The 14171-nt window shown below is 34.8% G+C and overlaps 3 protein-coding genes across 4 annotated transcripts in view; all 3 read left to right on the top strand.

The window, feature by feature from the left end:
• The window catches only part of LOC145770038 (uncharacterized), a 96196-nt gene that overhangs the window by 45584 nt on the left and 36441 nt on the right, over nt 1-14171 (top strand). The gene's annotated exons all lie outside the window — the stretch shown is intronic.
• Nucleotides 1201-8659, top strand: LOC145770052 (uncharacterized). The gene is made up of 2 exons (XM_082581640.1): nt 1201-3635; nt 4510-8659. The coding sequence occupies exons 1-2, from the start codon at nt 3451-3453 to the stop codon at nt 6176-6178; spliced, it is 1854 nt and encodes a 617-aa protein (XP_082437766.1). The 5' UTR covers nt 1201-3450; the 3' UTR covers nt 6179-8659.
• LOC145770053 (uncharacterized) lies at nt 8672-14139 on the top strand. The gene is made up of 2 exons (XM_082581641.1): nt 8672-8931; nt 13119-14139. The coding sequence occupies exons 1-2, from the start codon at nt 8744-8746 to the stop codon at nt 13378-13380; spliced, it is 450 nt and encodes a 149-aa protein (XP_082437767.1). The 5' UTR covers nt 8672-8743; the 3' UTR covers nt 13381-14139.

Genomic DNA, 14171 nt, shown 5'->3' on the forward strand with positions numbered 1-14171 from the left:
GCTTTGTCGTTACTTTCGCCGAACAACCCAGCAAACATTATTTAGACATCGCTGAAGATAAATGGTTACATACAATCAAAGCCACCATAAACATACAGAAATTGATTCGACCAACCACTTAAATCCCTTGTCATCAGCAACCTCCGAACCCTGTGGTGTAGATTCTTCAACTATACCCATTTAAACGTATTCTTTTTTGACGCTTTGTCTATGTAAGCTTATGGCAATGGACTGAAATTAAATTGCGTTTTTCTTTGTATTCGTCTTGTTGAACTGTTGTAATTTACTAGATGGATGCCCCTTTACACTTATTCTTTATTGACGCTTTGTCGATATAAACTTACGGCAATGGACTGAAACTAAATTGCGTTTTTTCTTTGTATTCGCCTTCTTAAACTGTTGTAATTTACTAGACGGATGATCAGGTTAATGTATTTCTTGAATTTTGTACCAGTATATTGTTGGAAATCGTGGGAGAACACCAGTTAAGATTTAGGCTTGCAGGTTTTGATTTTAATATTATGTAACCATCTATTTAAAATATAATTTTTATGCGTGTTGATAACATCGGAGTTTGCTTTATTTGTTCGTTTTACGTATTTTTCAAATTTTCTTCTTTTTTTACATGTGCTAGCTGAAGATGCTATTACTATAGCTAAATCAATTCTTAACTTAATAAATTACACTAAGAGGTTAGATTGTTGTGCAAATGCCAGCATTTGATGAATGCAAATTAGCAGTACCATGTTTGTGAAAAGTCATTTTTTTGTATAGCCAATTTAAATGAGCACAAACGTCTTCACACTGGTGAAAAACCATATAAATGTGATGTTTGTGTAAAGTCATTTGCGCGTTGTAGTGCTTTGAAATGTCATAAGCCAGGGGTCACCAACCTTTTTTACATGCGGGCCACTTTGGCACTTAGGAGAGCTGTGGCGGGCGCACTATTAAAATTTTAGGTAGGTTGACTCTTATGCTAGAAAAGAACGCATTTCGCACCCAGTATCCAGCGTTATAATACATATTGTTAATATTTATCTTAGAATACCGCAGCAACAAAATTAGTCGAACAACGCTACTGCCAGGCCAAGCTTCTTTAACAACACTTTTGACTTCTTTAACATTGCCTAATAAACGAGGCCACTTGTTTTGCGCACTAATAGCCAGGCGAGCGGTTTTATCAGAATATTCATCGCCAAGCAAGAGTGGTGTTGTCACTTCGCTGCACAAAAGATATCTTGCCATTGACAGTTTCAGTAAACATAGAAATGTTTGACACATGGCAATACAGGCAACAATCGGAATGGCCCGTTTCGGCGAGTTCGATTCGGCTAGTTCCCTATTCGGCGAGAGCCTTTTTCGGCAAGTGCCCTATTCGGCGAGTTTTTGAAATTTTATTTTTGAAAGGGAATTATCGGGTACCGTAGCCTAACTGTTTTCACATCGTTTTAACGTCGCTAAATGTTGGAAACGTGCAGAAAGGAATAAAAATAAAATGTTTGAACTATTAAATTAAAATTCGTCATGTCAGTTCAGTTGTTTTTATTTCTGACCATCATATGAAAAACAATACACGTCAACATAGCAAAGGTAGAAGCGACAAAACGCGAACGCTAAAACGTGCTTGAATTCGTCATGTCAGTTCAGTTGTTTTTAATAATAATAATAATGCTTTTATTTGCGCCCATTGCGATAACAGATGCGATACAACAGACGACAGGAAGCAGCAAAGTGACATATAGTCTTCGAGTCAGCTGCTCCACTTATTTTGGCTTGCCTTTAAGTGTCTTTCGCCGAGACACAGCCGCATGCTCTGGAGCGGTGTCGAACCCACGTCCTTTCGAACGTCGCGCAGACGTTCTCACCACTCGGCTACGCATCCGACGTTTAAGGTAGAAACGACAAAACGCGAACGCTAAAACGTGCTTGAATTTGTCATGTCAGTTCAGTTGTTTTTAACGTAGAAGCGACAAAACGCGAACGTTAAAACGTGCTTGTGACCAAAGTAAGTTATTGAGTTGAAAGAAATTTGGCACGGTCGCAACACCTTCAGAAAAATTTAAGATATGAAGGGAAAATAAAAAAAGAAAATGTTACAAAAAAAATCATGTTTATGTCTATAAGTTAGTACTTTTGAATAGTTATAATGATTAGTTTGTATCAACAATTGTGTGGCCTACAGCTTGGATTGAAAGGAAATTATCGGGTACCATAGCCTTGTTATCCTACCAGCAAAAATTTGTTCCAAGAACCCAGTTAGCCTAACAGTTCATTTTTATATTGTAGTAACAGAACGAAAAGGCTAACCAAATGTGTGGCCTATCGTTTTAACGTCGCTAAACGTTGAAATCGTGTAGAAAAGGGAGCTTTTGCTGACTAGGATACGTTGAAACTGAGAAATATTCACAGAAGCCCTTCGATACGTTGCATTTTTAAGATTTTGCATTTTTAAGATAATGTATTCAGACGTTGAATCAATGTACAAATGAACTGTTAGGCTAAATGGATTCTTGGAACAAATCGAAGGGCTTCTGTGAATGTTTCCCAATTTCCGTTTAGCCAGATTCCGTTTAGCCAATCTCTTGAAATCTAAATTACATCGGTTTCCAGTCACCACTACAGTATAAGTTCGCACGTTGCCTGTTAGGGTTATAAGATTTTTACAACCTCAACTTCTTGGACGTTATGAATTGTGAATGTTTTGTTTTTACATGTTTGTCATAAATTATGATTGACTTTGGTTATTTACCTGAGTAAACTCTTCTTACAAATGTGATGTTTTAAAGGCCTACTAAATGAAGTTTTCAAACGGGACTTAAGCATTAAAATGCGTAAACTGAATATTCAAGAATTTCTTCAAAAGTTTCATAAAAAATTACTGAAAAAATTTGTTTTCAATGGCGCTGGCAAGGTGCACAGTCCAGTGCTTCATTTATTTTTGATTTTTTGCAAAATCACCAAAAAGTGAAAAAACTGCTTGAGAATACGTTACCAGCGTCTAGCAGAAGCAATATGAAAAGTCTTTTTGCGCGTTTGGTTGGAAAGTTCAGAGGTGTTGCGTTCCAAGAATTTTCACATTGATTCAAGGCCTGGACACGTTGAATCCATGTAAAAAAATGCTGATCACTCCACGCCTGCTGAATTGCCTAGCTGAAACCGTTTCACATGCCTTTGTGGAGTTTGCCTTCAAAAACTTGTTTTTTTTTTTACATTGTCATTTTACATTGATTGAAGGCCTGAATATGTTCAATGTATGTAAAAGAGTGAATAACCCATAATAAGCGTGATGTTTTCGACAAAGTTGATTCTACGTACTCGTAATTTGGAAAGTTTTTCTTTATTTTTTCCATGTTTTTTTGTTGTGAATTTCAGAAATTAATTGTTTCATTCAACTACTTCGTTTTAAATAAATCCTCTTAAAACAAGTTTGTTGTTCTCTCACTTTTGAATATGAATCCACACGACAGTGTTCCTGTGAAGCCTGAAGTTCCTGAAAGGTGCAAACCTTATGAAATTATTGATCAACATCATTTGGAAACTGTTGTAGACACCAAGGAATGTCATCCATGTTTGTATGAAGAAGAACTATTTTCCATCCAATCAACTGAGAATGAAACTCTGTATGGCAATATACGGTATGCTGCAAACATTTTAAACGTTCATCATTGTTGGTCAATTATTATTAGATAGTTCATCAGATGAATCATTTTGCAGTGATTTTTTAATGATGAATTGCAAAGTTGCAAACTAGTAAGTCATCTGCAAACACTCACGAGTGAAAGAACACAAAACTGCAGGCCGTAGAAATGTGTTTTGTTAGCCTACAACCGTTTTTTTGTTCTTTTTTCGTTTTTGTAATTTGCAACATCACAAACAACTTCACACTGTTGATACTGATAAAACTGGCAAGTTATTTTAGTTACTACAGTATTTTGCACCCAACTTGTGTATCAATAAAAAGTCTTCATCATTGGCGATTTTTAGCCAATTTGAATTCTTCGAATGAAAGTTTGTGCTGGTCTTCCATAGTGAACCTCAAGATTGGCTTCCTTGACTTTCTGTCCACTTAATCCAAGTGTTTAACTTGCTAGGCATGAAGCCTTGATGTAACAAAAATAGAATTAGGCAACAATGTATTGAGTTGGTGCAGTAGGATGACTTACGTCACATACGACTGTAGTAGATTACTTTAAAACTGTCTAAAAAGAATCAATAGTGCATTTCACAACAAAAATTGATCTCGGACAAAGAGAGGACAAAGATCAAATAGAGAGTATGTAATTGGCAGCACGTAGTCTTGCAGTAAAATGTATTCCTCGTCGAGTTGTTGTTGCGTTGAATTAACCTTGGTCAATAGTTTCACAGAAATTCGGTTTTGTCAAAATTCTTGTAGGCCTACTCATCTTACACTACTATTATTTATACTTTTTTCACAGCACATCATTTCTGTTGCCTTCCATTTGCATGATCAGTTTGCTAGAAGCGATTAATTGTCGTTTTACCTTTCAGTATGAATGAAGATGAAAAGGTTCCAGTGAAGCTTGAAGTTCCTGAATCATGCGAAATTATAAACCAAGATGATTTAAAAATTGTTTCAGCCACCAAGGAATGTCCTCCATATTTGTATCAAGAAAGGTTATCTTTCATCCAACCAACTGAAAAGGAAACTCTGAATTGCAATGTATGTTATAAACATTTTCGAAGCAAATCAGCATTGATCAGTCACAAAAAAATTCATTTGAGAGAAAAACTTTGTTGCAAACTTTGTGACAAGAGTTTTAACTGCAAATCTGAATTAGAAAGACATGAGCGATTTCACGCTGGTGAAAAACCACATCGATGTAATGTTTGTGAAAAATCATTTTCCCGATTTGGTCATTTGAAATCGCATATGCTAACTCATAGTGGTGAAAAACCGTATAAATGTGATATTTGTGCAAAGTTGTTTTCGCAATCTAGTAATTTGAAATCTCATAAGCTAACCCATTCTGGTGAAAAACCATATAAATGTGATATTTGTGACAAGTCGTTTTCACTGATGTCTAACTTAAATCGGCACAAACTTCTTCACGCTGGTGAAAAACCATATAAGTGTAATGTTTGTGAAAAGTTGTTTTCTCAATCTGCTACTTTGAAATATCATAAGCTCACTCATACTAGTGAAAAACCATATAAGTGTGATGTTTGTGAAAAGATGTTTGCGCGATCTAGCAATTTAAAATCTCATAAGCTAATTCATACCGGTGAAAAACTATATAAATGTGATGTTTGTGAAAAAGCATTTGTACAATCTGGTGATTTAAAATATCATAAGCTCACTCATTCTGGTGAAAAACCATATAAATGTGATGTTTGTAAAAAGTCATTTGCACGATCTGGTAGTTTGAAATATCATAAACTCACTCATTTTGGTGAAAAACCATATAAATGTGATGTTTGTAAAAAGTCATTTATACAATCTAGTGGTTTAAAATATCATAAACTCACTCATTCTGGTGAAAAACCATATAAATGTGATTTTTGTGAAAAGTCATTTTCGCGATGTGGTGGTTTGAAATCTCATAAGCTAATTCATGCCGGTGAAAAATTATATCAGTGTGATGTTTGTGAAAATTCATTTTTGCGATCAGGTAATTTGAAATCTCATAAGCTCACTCATTCCGGTGAAAAACCATATAAATGTGATGTTTGTGAAAAGTCATTTTCGCAAATTGCTACTTTAAGATCTCATAAGCTAATTCATACCGGTGAAAAACCATATAAATGTGATGTTTGTGAAAAGTCATTTTCGCGATCTGGTCATTTGAAATCTCATAAGCTAACTCATTCTGGTGAAAAACCTTATAAATGTGATTCTTGTAAAAAGTCATTTGCACGATCTAGTGATTTGAAATGTCATAAGCAGACTCATTCTGGTGAAAAACCATATAAATGTGATGTTTGTGAAAAGTCGTTTTCTCAGTCTCGTAGTTTGAAATATCATAAGCTAATTCATTCTGGTGAAAAACCTTATAAATGTGATGCTTGTAAAAAGTCATTTGCACGATCTAGTGATTTGAAATATCATAAGCTCACTCATTCTGGTGAAAAACCATATAAATGTGATGTTTGTGAAACGTCATTTTCACAATCTAGTAATTTGAAACGGCACAAGCTAATTCATTCTGAAATCTCATAAGCTAATTCATTCTGGTGAAAAACCTTTTCAATGTGATGTTTTTGAAAAGTCATTTTTGCAATGTGGTGGCTTGAAATCTCATAATCTAACTCATTCTGGCGCAAAACCATATATTTGTGACGTTTGTGACAAGGCATTTTTGCAGTTTGTTAAAATAAAAAGTTACAGTTTGTTACAATGAAGCATATGAATAATTATGATGTCTTTGACAAAGTTTGACAAATGTGATTTATTTGACCAATCGTTTTTACATCGGCTTAAAGCAGGGGTCGATCTTAACTTTTTTTTTTACTAGCCCACCAGACTAGTTGCTCCCCGTTTTCACTAGCCCGCACGATTTTTCACAAGTCCGACCAGTTTACTGACTTTACTTGTCTGATGACGTAATAACAATAGCGATAACTACCCAGCCAACACTCAACGTTAGACACTTTGTAGTAACGTTGAATTTGAATCAGCATTTGATCACGATATATCAACAAAAAAACGTTAATTTCGCTAACTGTTGCTTGCAGGATTGCCAACCTGTCTTCACCAAAAAAAGCCAGACCTAGTCACAAAAAAAGCCTAAAAACAGCCAGCAAAAAACAGCTGAAAAAGCCAAGAAAAAGCCAATTAGTATTCATTAAACATACACATATAAAAAGTGCACAACCAAATAGTGTCCCACCGAACTTTGACTTCAGCGACAAAGCAGAAACATAGTTAATGAAAAGACAAGCAACTAGAAAATTTTCTAGTTTCGGCTTCAAAACGAAATTCGGTCGGACACTACAACCAAATATATATAAGGCAGAAATTACTGCTCGAATTGACACAGACCGAATTTTCCTAAAAAAAATCGAGAAAGATAAAATTAAGCCAAAAAAAGCCAAAATTATGTTGGCTTTTTATTAATTTGACAAAAAATCGATGAAACATGAAGAAAAAGCCTAATTTTTTTGGCTTTTTTTATTTAAAAAAAAATAAGCCAAGCGAGTTGAAAAACAGCCAGATTCTCAAAATCTGGCTTCAAAAAAGCCAAATTGGCAACTCGGGCGACCTGGCGTGCTCACTACTACCACGTGTCGTGTCTAGCGAAAATGCGAGAAAAAAGTAGTCACGTGCTCAGTTGACCGACTTTGCAGGCTTCTTCGTGCAATTTCGCCTCTGGCAAGCAAATTTCTGCAGTATTTCAGATTGAGAGTGACGTCGCCAATCGCCATTTTGTAAACCAAAACTTTTCACTAGCGAATATTTTCACTAGCCAATCGGACTAGAATTGCAACATTTCTACTAGTCCGGGAAAATTTTCACTAGCCATTGGCTAGCGGACTACCGCTAAGATCGAACCCGGGCTTAAAGTGTTTACTCTAGTGAATAATCCATATAAATGTTATGTTTTCGACAAAGTTGATTCCACGTAGGCTACTCGTAATTTGGAAAGTTTATCTTACCTTTTTCATGTTTTTTGTGATTTTCAGAAATAGTTGCTTTATTTAACTAATTTGTTTTAAATAAATCCTGATTAAACTCTTCAGACGAATGTGAAGGTTTTAAATATGATGTGTTTGACAAAGTTGATTCTACGTACTCATAATTTAGACTGTTTATCTTAACCTTTTACATGTTTGTTGTGTTTGATTTTCAGGAAAATATTACTTCATTCAGTTGCTTCATTACAAATTAAGTGTTATTAAGTCAGTTTGCAGTTTCCTCCAATTTTAAATACGAATCCACACGAAAGTGTCCCTGTGAAACTTGAAGTTTCTGAAGTATGCGAACCTTATGTGATAAATGTGATGTTTGTCACAAATTGTTTTGTAACAGTTACTTCACACTGATGAAAAACCATATAAATGTGATGTTTGTGAAAAGTCATTTGCGCGATGTGGTGGTTTGAAATCTCATGAGCTAACTCATTCTGGTGAAAAACCGTATAAATTAAATTTGATTTTTGTGAAGTCATTTTTGCATATTGCTACTTTAAAATTCCATAAGCTAACTCATTCTGGTGAAAAATTGTTTAAATGTGATGTTTGTGATACGTCATTTTTGCAGTTTGGTCATTTGAAATTTCATAAACAAATTAATTGTGGCAAAAAGACATACGAATGTGATATTTGTAAAGTTATGTTTCCGTAAAACTAATTTAAACGGGCATAAACGACCTCACACCAGTAAAAAACATGTCAATGTAATGTTTGGGTCAAATCATTTTTTCATAAAACTACTTTTAATTGTCACCAATGACTTCACACTGGTTTAAAATCATATAAATGTGGTGATATTAACAAATTATTTTCACTTACGGTAAATTGAATATGATGATTTTGACAAAGTTATTTGACCAATGTGTTTTATTTGACCAATCGTTTTTACATCGGTTTAAAGTGTTTACTTTGGTGAATAACCCATGTAAATATTATGTTTTTGGCAAAGTTGATTCTATGTACCTGTAACGTGAAAAGTTTAGTTTTACCTTTTTTATGTTTTTGTTGATTTTCAGAAAATATTACTTCAATCAACTAGTTTGTTTTAAATAAATCCTCTTAAAATCAGTTTGTTGTTCCCTCACTTTTGAATATGAATCCACACGAAAGCGTCCCTCTGAAGCTTCAAGTTTCTGAAGCATGCGAACCTTATGCAATCATTGGCCAAGATCATTTGGAATTTGGTCCAGACACCAAGGAATGTTATCCATGTTTGCATCAGGAAGACGTAACATCTCCAATCCAATCAACTGAGAATGAAGTTCTGAATGATGTTGTGTGGTATGTACCGTATGTTGTAAGAATTTTAAACTGAAATCATGGTTGGTCAATCATAAGATTGTTCATCAGAGAAACCGGTTTTCTGTACTACGCTTTGACTCCAATCCCTGAACTACTTCGTGTTATGGGCTACGCGTTGACAACTTTGTCTGGTGTACAACATTGTACAACTTTGTCTGGTGAATATGATAAATAGAAAGGTACTAAAACAAATAAAATATTCGAATTTACTTTCAAGTTCAATGATTTGATTAAAAATTGATTTCTCAATCTAGTAATTTAAAATGTCACAAGCTACCATAGGCAACGACTTTTCAAAAAACCTTGGGGGGCGAAAAAGTTGATGACGTCATAACCATAACGCTATTTTACTCAATTAAAATAGTCTTTGATTAAGTTTACTGTCTTGTTTATATTGACACCTAGGTTGCAAACCGAATTTATTAGAACCGCTGCTTGAAACGATTAGTTTTACGCATGCAGTACGCCTAGTCGTAAAAACTTTGATGTTGTTAGCTCATAATTGAAACAGTTGGAAAACAAGCCGATTCATTTCCTTTTCGTGCGAGTGAATAACAACGATCAAGACAGTGAAGTTATCGAAATAAAACGCAAAAAATCATGATCTCAAGCAGAGTGGAAACCCCCTATCAGTATTATTAACCTCGTTTGCTAATTACTTACCTTCAAAGCGTTAACAACGGCGAAGTGTTTTCTCTTCTGTTTTTTATCGAAAGTCTTTATAGTCTTTTATCAAATACCGTGTATACTCGAGTAGCCAATAGGTCGAGATGTTCGCAAGAGATTTTAACCTCAAAAAGACAGGTTCAACTTATACATGGTACATGCTGTTGTCTCCAGCTCGGCATTTTTTAAAATTATCACATTTTTGCTGTGCCAAAATCATTGCCGATGTAGATTACGGAGTGTGAAATGACGTCGACCAAAGTAAAAGTTTTGAATACGTTTATTTGTAGTGATTCAAATTTAACGATTTCTTGTCAATTTTAAACTTTATGCACTTGTTGAGCAATATGCAAAGCTCACGAGACAAAACAGCAGAAAGAGCTGTTTTAAGAGATCAATTTTTTAATTTTTGTGTAGGATATAATAGTTCTTATTACGTAACATTCCATGATCGTTGAAGTCCATGTCAAACCTTAGCGGCCACATAAAACCATGATGTCAGGTTGGCTAGGTAATAATAGCGGTAAGAGACGTCATTAATGCAAGCAATAGACCTATTTGCCACCTTTTATTGGTTTTCGATTTAATTCTCACACATTGCAAACAAAACAATGCATTCTGTTTAATCTTAATTGATCTCACAGCCGGAAGACCTCGTTGAAAATAGCGCGTCTAATTTAGCTGGTTTACTTAATATTGCAGTGAATAGTTACGTGACTATTCCAGCAGCGTAAGTTACTCTACGATCTACTTTGAAATTTCCATACCGTATGTCAATGCCAATACTTAGGTGAACCATCGAATGGTAGTGTTGGGAATAAGTTATTCGACTTATACACGGAAGAAGAAAATATCACCGATTTTCAGCTCAAAACTAGGGGTCGACTTATACACGAGATCAACCTATACTCAAGTTTATACGGTAGTGCAGGAGTGTATAATAGATGAGTGTATGAAATGTATATATTTTCACAATATACACATCAATACACTGCTTATTGAAGCAAAACACGGATGACAGTTTTGAAAAATGCATTTTTTCTAAGCTATATTTACGTATTTGTTCGTTGTGTCGTAGTGTCAACTCGATAAAGTTTGCTAAAATCGATTTCATGTTTGAAGTCACGAAAGATCTAACGGACGTTTGGATAACTCGTGAAATGAGAATAAACATTCAACCGCGCATTCGCTTTTTCGCTACCACGCGTTTTGACTTTGAAGTTGCTCGTCACCCGCGGGAAAATAAAGCAGTGTGTGACTGTGAGCGTGGGTGCCGAGGGCATCTCAGTAGTAATTCACGTTGAAAAGCCATGCGATCAGCTGCTGTTTTGCGGCAAGAGCAACGCAGGCTGTTTTTCGCTTTCGGCATTCTTTAAGTCCGTTTAAATGATCTAAATCTGTTTCGCAAAGTATTTATCTTTGATATAGCTTTGGTAAAGAGTTTTCTTTGTTGAACCATAGAGATCTTTGAAACACTTATTGTAACACTTATTGCCATTTTTGTTGCCCCTCAACCATAAATTTACGGGGGACGCCGGCCCCCCCTGGAAGTCGGCGCGTATGCAAGCTACTGTTTTGTTTTTTTTGTTTTAGTAATTTGCAACGTCACAAACAACTTCACACTGTTGATAATGATAATACTGGAAAGATGTTAGTTAAACCAGTTGGGTGCAAAATACTGTAGCATCAATAAAAGTCTCAATCATTGGCGATTTTCTGCCAATTTGTATTCGTCTGGGCTGTGCTCTGTTAGAGATTGAATTCTTTGCATGAAAGTTTGTGCTGATCTTCCTTAGTGGACGTGAAGATTGGCCTCCTTGACTTCCTGTTCAGTTAATCCAAGTATTTAACTTGTTGTGCGTGAAACCTTGATGGGATAGAAGTAAAATTAGGCAGCAATGTATTGAGTTGGTGCAGTAAGATGACTTACGTCACAGAGGACTGTGGTACATAGTAGTGTCCTAAAAAAATCAATAGTGCAGTTCGCAATGAAAGTTTATCAAGAAAAGAGAACATGTTTCAACACATTTTTTTTTGGACAAAGAAAGGACAAAGATAAAATAATGAGTATGTAGTTTGCAGTCACGTAGTCTTGCGGTAAAATGTATTCCACGTCGAGTTGTTGTGCTGAATTAACCTTGGTCAGTAGTCTCACGGAAATTTGTTTTTTTTTAAATGTGTTTTAGGCCTACTCAATACTCATATTATACTACTTTTAATTATACTTTTTCACATCCTATCCTTTCTGTTGCGATCGATTTGCATGGTCAGTTTGCTAGAAACAATTAGTTGTCGTTTTACCTTTCAGTATGAATCAAGATGAAAAGGTTCCAGTGAAGCTTGAAGTTCATGAATCGTATGAAATTATTGACGAAGATGATTTAAAAACTTATATTATAAATGTGATATTTGTGAAAAGTCTTTTTCGCAATCTGGTGGTTTGAAAACTCATAAACTAACTCATTCTGGTGAAAAATCATATAAATGTGATGTTTGTGAAAAGTCATTTTCGCAAATTTTTACTGTAAACATAACTCAGCAACAACACTACATTTAACATTATAAAACAAAAAACAAAAGCGAACATTTTCGGCTAGTCATACAGCCCTTTTCAAGCCTATAAGAAAAAATACATATTAAAAGAAATGCTAAAGAATCATATAGTATCACGCTTTTGTTTTTTGTTTTATAATGTTAAATGTAGTGTTGTTGCTGAGTTATGTTTGTTTATGGTTCAAAAGGGCTACCTCTCTACCCAAATTGTTTTACTTTAAAATACCATAAGCTAATTCATGCTAGTGAAAAACCATATTAATATGAAATTCAGACAAACCCAAGGAAATTACCAATAATATTTAAGAAAACTACCGTTTTGCTGTCCTGTAAGCAACATGTCGAAGAAAGGTATGTCTTCATCTTCCAGCAATCTGGCTTTTCAGACTTGGAATTTCTTAATGTTGATAGAAAAAAGTTTTTCTCCGCTTACAGGACAGTAAAATGGTAGTTTTCCTAAATATATTAATATGAGGTTTGTGAAAAGTTATTTTCGCAATCTTGTGATTAGTACTCTCATACGCTAACTAATTCTGGTGAAAAACCACATAAACGTGATATTTTTAAATAGTTGTTTATATAATCGGGTTCTCTGAAATGTCATAAGCTCATTCATCCTGGTGAAAAACATATAAATGTGATATTTGTGACACATCGTTTTCACACATGTATATTTTGAATCCGCACGAACGGTTTCAGACTGGTGAAAAACCACCCGTAGTCTTCCAGTAAAATGCATTTCATGTCGAGGTGTTGTTGCGCCAAATTAACCTTAGTCAATAGTATCACGGAAATTTGGTTTTGTCAAAATGTCTTGTAGGCCTACTCATATTATACTACTTTTGTTTATAATTTTTCGTATCCCATCCTTTCTGTTGCTATCGAATCAGTATGAATCATTTGCATGATGACTTTGCTAGAAACGATTAATTGTCTTTACCTTTCAGTATGAATCAAGATGAAAAGGTTCCAGTCAAGCTTGAAGTTCCTGAATCATGTGAAATTATTGACGAAGATGATTTAAAAACTGCTTCAGACGCTAAGGAATGTCCTCCATGTTTGTATCAAGAAAGGTTATCTTCCATCCAACCAACTGGGAAAGAAATTTTAAATTGCAATATATGTTATAAATATTTCCAAAGCAAGTCAGCATTGGTTAGTCACAAAAAAATTCATTTGAGAGAAGGACTTTGTTGCAAACCAACATAAGTCATCTTGTTGGGGCCAATGGAATGAGTGAGACGGACCATTAGGATGCATAAATTGGACTAATAAATCATCATTTGTACTGTCAACCTCCCTGGTCATGCCAATATACCACTATACCAGTTATGGCTGTAAACAACAGATACAAATTGACCAACAGATATATGGAAAGAAGGTGCTTCCAGTGCAGGTTTCAAGTCAACCACTAAAGAGAATTCAGTGTCATCACTGATCCTTTTCATTCCCAGCCTGTGAGATGAGAGTGGCTGGATGTTTGGATGCATGTAATCATTTTCACGCATACATAATTTATATCGGCACAAACAAATCACACACCTTATATGAGATTCGTTTATTAGTTTCAGCAATTTAGTTTTTCTACAAGAATATTTAGTTTTTCAACAAGAAAAAGATTACGTTAAGCCTATCTTTTGAAATCTAAATTACATCGGTTTCCAGTCACCACTACACTATGTGTTCGCACGTTGACGAGGCCTGTGTATAGTAGGGTTATAACATGTTTACAACCTCATATTCATGGGTGTTATGAATTTTGAATCTTTTGTTTTTACATGTTTGTCATAATGATGATTTTGACAAAGTTATTTGACCAATCGTTTTTGTGTCGGCTTAAAAGTGTTTTCTGTGGTGAATAATCCATTATATATATAAATGTTATGTTTTCGACAAAGTTGATTCTACGTACTCATAATTTGGAAAGTTTATCTTTACCTTTTCATGTTTTTGTTCTTGTGATTTTCAGAAAAACGTTACTTCAGTTTAAATAAGTTTCG

The sequence above is a fragment of the Aplidium turbinatum genome, chromosome 5 (genome assembly GCF_918807975.1).
Source record: "Aplidium turbinatum chromosome 5, kaAplTurb1.1, whole genome shotgun sequence".
Taxonomy (NCBI): domain Eukaryota; kingdom Metazoa; phylum Chordata; class Ascidiacea; order Aplousobranchia; family Polyclinidae; genus Aplidium; species Aplidium turbinatum.

Excerpts from the sequence above, each read along its gene's own strand:
- LOC145770052 (XM_082581640.1), top strand. The coding sequence starts at position 3,451 with ATGAATCCACACGACAGTGTTCCTGTGAAGCCTGAAGTTCCTGAAAGG. Across the intron at positions 3,636-4,509 it reads ACTCTGTATGGCAATATACG|TATGAATGAAGATGAAAAGG; the intron begins GTATGCTGCAAA and ends TTTACCTTTCAG.
- LOC145770053 (XM_082581641.1), top strand. The coding sequence starts at position 8,744 with ATGAATCCACACGAAAGCGTCCCTCTGAAGCTTCAAGTTTCTGAAGCA. Across the intron at positions 8,932-13,118 it reads GTTCTGAATGATGTTGTGTG|TATGAATCAAGATGAAAAGG; the intron begins GTATGTACCGTA and ends TTTACCTTTCAG.